Here is an 8,475-nt window from a genome sequence, read left to right as displayed (position 1 = left end):
TTCCAAGAGATCGCAAGAGGCTTGAAAACCGGTCTTGTCTCTCACAGTCGTACTCGGTTGCAAGAATGTGAACGGGCCTTAATGCTTCCTGCACAAAAAATTCAAATGTAAGAACACGAGCCCCAAAATCTTTGTGCCATTCTCCTCCCCCTACTTTTCTGTGCATTTAATTTGTTTGATCCCCTAAAGATTTCAAAATGCTTATCCTACATCCTTCTGTTAGACTGAGTGGGTAACCCGGAGAATTCATTGTTTGTGAGGACACTTTTCCATTCACCCCATGCTGTTCATGAAAGCAGAAACTCCTCTCTCTTAACCACAGTCATTAAGCACTTTTCATAGACCATACACACAAGGTTGGCAATGCCAGCACAAGCTCATGTCTGCACTTTGAGCATGGATTAAGCATATATAACTAAATCTGAGACAACGGAAGAAGGAAAAAGGAGGAAACAAAAAAGAGGACGACACACATAATCTCTCGAACACAGCTGCAGGTTCATACTAAAACCACACCATTTTATAGGGGTACACCGCAGTCAATGCCAAGAACCCTCACACCAAGTCACACCCCCAGATTGTCAGCAAGGGCGAAAAAAGAACTGCCCTCAACGCTCCCACACTTGCCAAAGTCAACCCACCTGATCTATGGAAAGTCTCTGTTCCACCAAGCCTTTTCCATTATGAGCAGGCATTATTTAAAAAAACCTCCTTTCATTACATTGTTTCAGAGAACAATTGTTCTTTCTTAACTCTTTCAGGCACGGTGGTTATCCCCAATGACCACCTTTTCAACATTTTTTCCCCTTGCAGCACGGTGGTCTAGCTCAATAACCACCAACGGCGCTCTTGTTCGAGCTTCCTCCGCATAACTCTAGATGGCGCTAGCTTCCCCCGCGCTGTCTTCCATTCAGAAATAAAACTTCCGTTTCGTGCAACACGTGCCATGGCGCCTCCGACCTTTCATCCGAAAGCTTTCTACAAGCATAGCGGTAAGAATTTGCTGTACCTCTTCCTTTTTTCTGGGTGAGACAGTGAATAAGTGTAACGTGCACGTGGTTCAAAGAAGTAACTGCTTCGTTTTATAAAAACGCGATGCTGCCCGTTTCAATGTGGTGGTTACCACCAGTAACCACCATGCATCAATGGAGGTGGCATTCGCATTTTGATGTGTGATAAGGGGATCCTGTTCAAGGAACGTGAACGTCCGTTTCAGATGGTTGCGAAGAAATCCCCACAGACACTGACAGCCTTATTGGCGGGGACAACACGAGCGACAGCGACAGCGATTGGGAACCATCTCGCCCGCCTAATGGAAGCGCTCGGGACGCCTCCCCCACATCGCCAAGGAATTGCCACGTGATTAGTGATTCCACCGACTCGGAAACAGACGATGATACTCCCGTTGCCCCAGCAAAGGTTCCGTTGTGGAGTCCGAGCTATAGGGTGCACCCACCACTAGAATTCCTGGCTGACACTCGGCTTCAAAGCCATATCCTCGATTTAGAAGAAAAAGATCCATTTTCTATTTTCAGTCTTTTATGGACCCCTTCCTTGACGAAAGAAGTGGTTTTCCAGACGAACCTGTATGCCCAGCAGGCTGGAAAACCATACACTCCTACGACAGAGCAAGAGATGCGATCTTTCCTGGGTCTGAACCTCCTGATGGGTATAAAACGGAGTCCAAGCTACCGGGATTATTGGTCCAGCGCGCCGGACCTGCATGACCCATTCATATCGAAGATCATGACAGTGAACAGATTTGGTTGGCTGCTGTCTCATCTGCATCTAAATGACAATGTGCTACAGCCACCAAGAGCCCACCCTGATTTCGACCGGCTTTATAAAGTGAGGCCACTTTTATCGGAACTTTCACGAAGCTTTGCAACAAACTACCTACCAAAGGAGTACCTCGCAATTGACGAGTCGATGATCAAGTTCAAAGGCAGGAGTTCCCTAAAGCAGTACATGCCGAAAAAGCCCGTGAAACGTGGATACAAGGTATGGATGTTGTGCGCCAGCACCGGCTACAACCTGAAGTTTGAAATCTACTCTGGAAGGTCCGAAAGCGGAGTGCAAAAAGAGTTGGGTGCACAGGTTGTCAAGAAATTGTGTCAAGACATATCTGGGAGGCACCACCGTGTGTTCTTTGATAATTATTTTACGAGCTATGGTCTCCTGAAGGACTTGAGGGAACAGGGAATATATGCGTGCGGAACAGTGAACCACAACCGGAAGCATCTGCCCAAGTTGCAAGCCGACAAAGAAATGGAAAGAGGGAACACTGATTGGTCAGTCAGTGATGAGAGTGTTTGTTGCATGAAGTGGAAGGACAAGAGAAGCGTCCATCTTTTGTCGAACTTCCACGACCCCACGCAGGGGGCTGAAGTCGACCGGAAAAACAAGGATGGGACCGTCACCAAGGTACCATGCCCTGCTGCTCTCCATGACTATAACAAAAACATGAACTTTGTAGACAAGTTTGACCAAATGAAAGGGCAGTACGAAATCGATCGGAAATCAAAAAAATGGTGGCACAGGATATTTTTTCACTTCCTGGACTGCTGCGTGGTGAACGCATACATAATCTTCAGGGAGATTGAAGAAGCTGAGCGGATGACAATGAAGGATTTTCGCCGCAGTGTGATCTCATCATTGACTGCTGAAGCACAAGTAGCCTCCAAAGCCAAGAGGAGGTCCTCTACCGATGCAGCTGTGCAACTGAAAAAGTCAAAGCCCCGCGTTGACACAAACGTCCGCCTGACTGAGAGCAAGCACCAACCAAAAAGATGTACACCCCGCAGGTGTGCAAGGTGCAGCACCAAAACGAAGCCGTCCAGAACAACGTGGATGTGCGAAACGTGTGATGTTCCACTCTGCCTGAGGAAAGAAAAAAACTGTTTTTCTGACTTCCATAAAAAATAAGTGCCACCCCATTCAGCATGGTGGTCACCAGGAATGACCACCTTATATGCGGTCACTGCGCGGTAATACATTTTTTTAGTTTGTGAAAATAGTGTTCTTAGCACCGTACTTGACTATTTATACAATAAAATCAGGTTTCTATTTTCAACAAAACTTCTGTGCCTGAAAGAGTTAATTAGGATCCACTGATCATATTAGGATAATTGCCAAAAAATGGCAAATTTCACACGATACGTCGAATTGCAATTTTCATCCGTGCACCATTTGTCAAGTTACCATCATGTAGGCTATTCCTGCGATTTGTCCCTCGTCCGCGGACACCCATACTGAAAGGGCAGAGCGCCTTCTTAATCGCAGATTTTTGGCAAGTGAATAACTGGAAAAGCGTTTTTATGGTAGAGTAGCAACAGCTCACCAATATTTTTGTTTTCAATTCAGCCAAACAAAGAGAGTGGATCATTGTTTTGTCGCGCCACTCTTAAATCTCCACGCGTGAAAGAAGCTGCAAGAACTTTGCCCGGCTGACACGCCAAAGGTTCTGGTACTCCTCCGGGTAGATGTCAAGAAGCTTGTCAAAACTCGCCTAGCATGCTGCAATCTTTCCTGCAGATCCACCCAGTTTTCCATCCAGCAAGACCTTTCTTATGGCTTGTGCTGAAGATTGGTGGACAAGCGAGCAGTGTGTAAAGGCATTTCCAAATGCCTCTCCGCGACCCCAGGACTTTATCGCTATGATGCTGAAGCCTCCTGAAGCAGGATCATACTTGTGTCATGTCGTTAGTAAAGTAAGTGACACTTCGCTCTAAGCCTGCCACTATGTTTTGGCCCACTTGGTATGTAACAGCGGCACACAACGATTCCTTTTCATGATAGCACCGTGATCCTAGTCGCAAACACCACTTCTGCTCTTGGAAAACAGTGCCACACTGCGATGTTGGCGTTTTGCAAAATCGCAAGGCTGCGAATAGGTACAGGTTGTCCTCGCTGTCGCCTGCTCGTCTCCTTTGTGTGGATGCGCTTCGGGGACTAACGTTCCGTGGACGTCTTGTCACGTGATAAACCCATCCGCGGATTAGCACATCGTGTAAATCAGCCATAGATGGACTGCGGAGTCTGCACTCACTTAACATTTTTGTTGATGTTGCCTGTACGTCATGAAAGTGTGTTTCGTATCCAATTAGATATTCTCGAAGAAACAAGGAAACTGCATAATGATGTCGCACAATATTCACCTTAACCACTTAACCGGTTTTTGTTCTACAGTTTTTCATCCTAATTTTTTTTTTCCTTTTTTAACGTTTGTGCGGCTTGGGCCGCACGTGCCTCCACAATCGGTCGCCATCCTTAAAAACGCGTACAATAAAAAAATGCGTGCTGCCATCTCTCAGCTGCACCGCAACCCTACTGAAAAAAACCATATGAATTTTCCATACGGGTCTTCATATAGCGTTATGGGATACGGGTCATACGGTTGGTGCGGGTCATATGGTTGCTACGGGTCATATGGGTCATACGGTTGATACGGGTCATATGGTTGATACGGGTTGCTACGGTTTGTATGGTCCATATGGTTTGTACGGTCCATATGGTTTGTACGGTCCATACGGTTTGTATGGTCTATATGGTTGTTATGGATGATATTGTTCATGCAGTTTAAATCGTTGATATGATCTGTAGGCCAACGCACTATTTACCAACAAGCCCTCACGAGGTGTGGGCAAATTCAGTTTCCACACGAGGCGCGGGCACTGCCTGTGCGCAAGAACGACATTCACGTGACGTAAAGCATCTGCATATGCGCCCTAACAGTAGCAGCGCCACCGTAGCGATGTGACATCAGGGCCGCGTATTGGTGTATATCGATCGTATTAACCGCATGGTTTACTCATCAGTGAAACATGAAGTTCAGCAGGGAAACACTTTCCTTTTAAAGCCTATGCAAGATAGCAGAAAGTGCATGCACAGAGAAATGCTTGAACTTCGAGAAACTGTGAACATGCATTCCACCCGCAGGCTCCTTTATTTGTCCTCCAGTCTCAGGCTTTGAAGCAGCTCGTGTATGTTAATGATGCAATTCTTTGAGGCGCGCTGCATATGCTTTCCCAGTTGGTCACAGGCTGACGCACCTCCGACGGGCATCTGAAAGTAATGTAAACAAAACCGACAGTCACATTACATGTTCTCGTAGAATAGTTTGTACAGTATCTATCTAGTCAGTAAACCCTTTTCAAAAGTCCATCATGCAACAATGGCAGTCAGCACTGCTTGCTCACGAAGTGCGTGACTGGATCTGAGTTCTCGCTGAACGCTGATGCAGGGCTCGCTTTCAGTTTATGCCCAGAGTATGTAAGCAAGCAATGGCGGACAGGCATTCGCACTGACGTTGGAAAAGGGTCTATTGACTTAAATTTTATGACTGACCTAATATTTAAAATCATCTACCTTCTGCAACTTTCACATTTTGAAAACAATCACAAACATTTATCAAGGCAATACATCACCGCATGACGGAAAATACATAACATACAACTTTCGTCAACTTACATAGCATACAACTTTCGTCACCACGGGACGTCTCTGCAGTCTCCCGGGACGCAGACCTCCCACGTGGTCACACCCCGGTCCAAGCATCCCTCTCGTCCCGTTTCCCAGAAGAACGCAGGAACAGGCAGCTGTCCCGATCATACGCCGAGACCCAAACGTCTCCACTTGTCTCCATCGTCCGTTAGCACCTGGTCCGAAGGCTGAGGAAGCGGGCCCCCGTTTCTCAGCGGGGTGTCAGGGGGGTCAGCTCCCGCTGTGCCGGGTGGCCCGCTCGGCGTCGCTCGGAAGCTGCACCCCATCCACGCCGCGTCGGTCGGCATGTTCGGCAGCGCCAGAATGCCGAGCCCGAGACTCTGGTCAGTCGATGGGTGGTCGATGGCGCTGCCAGGAAGCCGAACCTGCACACTGGGTGGCCGATCATAACAGCATGAATCCACCAGGTGCACATTGAAAGTCGTTTATTTAGCTTTAAAATTAGTTTTCTTGTGCTTTTCAAAGGAAGACTGGTGTTTTTGAGGTTAGGGTGCAACATGCAACACATTAAAGCTAGAAAATGAGCGCTGAAATTTTGTTTCCTTACCCCTTTAATGGAAGTGTAGCCACATAATCTTAGTATAGTATAATTAAAAGATTATTCTATTCATGAACAGGAACTTTTAGTTAAGTAAATCATCCCTGCAGTCCATTAAGCAGAAGTTTTAGTTTAGACTAGACAAATGTAAGCCAGAAACACTCAAATCCTGGAATTCATAAGGAAATAACTTTATTTGTGCTTACTGTAGACTTATTTTTCGCGGGCGCCATATTTCGCAATTAAGGTCGAAGCTGAAGTTTTGAAATAATTCGCGGGTTCTGATTTTCGCGATGCAGTGGGATCTCCATATAGATTCCAATGTGTTTACACTTTACCGGAATTGTTTGCGGGACTTACTTTTTCCGCAATTGTAGGCGATTCGTAAAGACGATTCGACAGCAACCTCAACCATGCGATTCGACAGCAACCTCAACCATGGGGTTGCTGTCACGTGCCTTGCTTCGACGCTCGTATTGGGTGGGGAAGGCCGCAGCCTCCACAGCTCGTCAAGTTATCGTGAAACACAAGTATAGTTGCTGCACTCGGAGTAAGGGTAAAGGATCGCAAACTCAACATGCCCAGCAGCTGGAAGAAGGCATAGGACATACACCTCGAGGTTAAAGGGATACTGAACTGAAATTTTGAACTCACAAAACAAGGCTGGACAGATAGGCGGGACGGTGCAAAACCCAAAAACATCACTCATACAGCGATATCTCTAACGGATCGCCATATTATTAGAAAAGAAGTGCCCGGCCGAGGAGGCCGACGAGACAAGGCACGTCACGATTCTTATTCCCTCTCCTCCTCGCTACGTCCCGTGTCAAGCTGGTGAACCGAAGCGAGGAGGAGAGAAGCGAGGCCGCTTCCCCTCATTCTCAAATTCTCCCGGAGGACAGTGATGTCAAAGACCTCGCTTGATCGTGCCCTTCTTTTCCAAAAGTGCAGCGATCTCTTTGAGATATCGATGTACGAGCAATGTTTTGGAGTTCGTAGGGTCCTGTTCAACGCTTCTAGAGCCTTATTTCGCGAAATTCAAATTTCGGTTCAGTAGCCCTTTAACAAGCCACACGTCAGATAAGGTGCTCCATCTGCGTTGAATGGTTCCAGAAATCTATCGATGCCCTTGCACCAGCAGAGTTGAATCGTTCATTATGAAAAGCAAACCAACAAAACTGCAAGATGTTCGGCAAAAATAGGTTACAGCCTGTGCTTTAGGTTTGGGACTTCAGAGAAATGAGCTCAATTCTCTGGAAATTAGAAACTACGTATATTCTGAAAGAATTTCTGTTCTGCATTTCAAGCTTGTCTGGTTAAAATAAAAAAAAATAAAAAATACCAGGAAAAAGTACTAACCTGATATGCGCCTATGAAGTCTTGTTTTGGCTAGCAGTGACCGGCCCTGGTTAGCAATGACTCCATGTCCCCAGGATTGAAACGATGGTTAAGTAACGTCCACCCCTTTTGCACTTTTTGGTACAACTGGAAGAGACAAAACATCTTGTTAAAAATTACCAATCCTTTTCGCGTGCGAATTTTGCAGTTCATGCTTCCTGAGAGTCATTTCCCACAATAGTGTTAAATTAGAACAATGAGAGCAAAGTTGTTTCAGTAAAGGGCCCCTGAAAAGAAAAACAAAACGTTTTTTTTTTAAACAGTCTGGTTGGGACACGCGTGTCAGATAATTAATTTTACGTGAAAAAAAATTTGGTCAGAGCAATAGTGACGGCGCGAGACGCAATTTAGTCGGTAGTCACCTCCTTTCCACTTGTTTCCTCTGGGCATTTCGAGCGAGTGGAGGAGAAGGGGATCAGGTTCGTTTTCGTGTTGAGGTGGCGAGAGCGAATGGCCATTCCGGGACATCATGGACTTTGCGCGCAGAATTTAAAATAAATCTCTCCGTCAATATTGCTCTAAAAAATTAATTATTTTCGCATAAAATTTATTTTTTGACACGAGTGTCCTTATCAGACTGTTCAAAAAACTTTTTTTCTTCAGGGGCCCTTTAAGAGGTGTTTGCCTGATATGCATCATTGATATCAGGTATTGACTGGCAATGACTTATTGCCCCCAGGACTGAAGTGCTGTTTCAGTAAAGTGCCGTTCACACTCTTGTGACCGAGTAAGACTGGGAAAGACCAGACCGGTTTTTAAGCCTTTTGCGAGTTCTTAGGACGGGATGCGCCGGAGCGCAGCTGGTCCCAAGAGATCGCAAGAGGCTTGAAAACCGGTCTCGTTTCTCACGGTCGTACTCGGTTGCAAGAGTGTGAACGGGCCTTAATGCTTCCTGCACAAAAAATTCAAATGTAAGAACACGAGCCCCAAAAATCTTTGTGCCATTCTCCTCCCCCTACTTTTCTGTGCATTTAATTTGTTTCATCCCTTGGCAAATCCTAAAGATTTCAAAATGCTTATCCTACATCCTTTCGTTA

The 8,475-nt window shown here is 46.0% G+C and overlaps 1 protein-coding gene across 1 annotated transcript; it reads left to right on the top strand.

Annotated features, from left to right (window-relative positions):
* Positions 1-946: 946 nt before the first annotated feature.
* LOC115309648 (piggyBac transposable element-derived protein 4) lies at positions 947-2,925 on the top strand. Its single transcript, XM_029967893.4, has 2 exons — positions 947-1,026; positions 1,536-2,925. The coding sequence occupies exons 1-2, from the start codon at positions 947-949 to the stop codon at positions 2,923-2,925; spliced, it is 1,470 nt and encodes a 489-aa protein (XP_029823753.4).
* The last annotated feature ends 5,550 nt before the right edge of the window (positions 2,926-8,475 follow it).

This window comes from Ixodes scapularis, unplaced genomic scaffold (genome assembly GCF_016920785.2).
Source record: "Ixodes scapularis isolate PalLabHiFi unplaced genomic scaffold, ASM1692078v2 PGA_scaffold10__122_contigs__length_95168666, whole genome shotgun sequence".
Taxonomy (NCBI): domain Eukaryota; kingdom Metazoa; phylum Arthropoda; class Arachnida; order Ixodida; family Ixodidae; genus Ixodes; species Ixodes scapularis.
The sequence above is the reverse complement of the archived record's forward strand: the minus strand, read 5'-3'. Positions and strand labels throughout refer to the sequence as shown.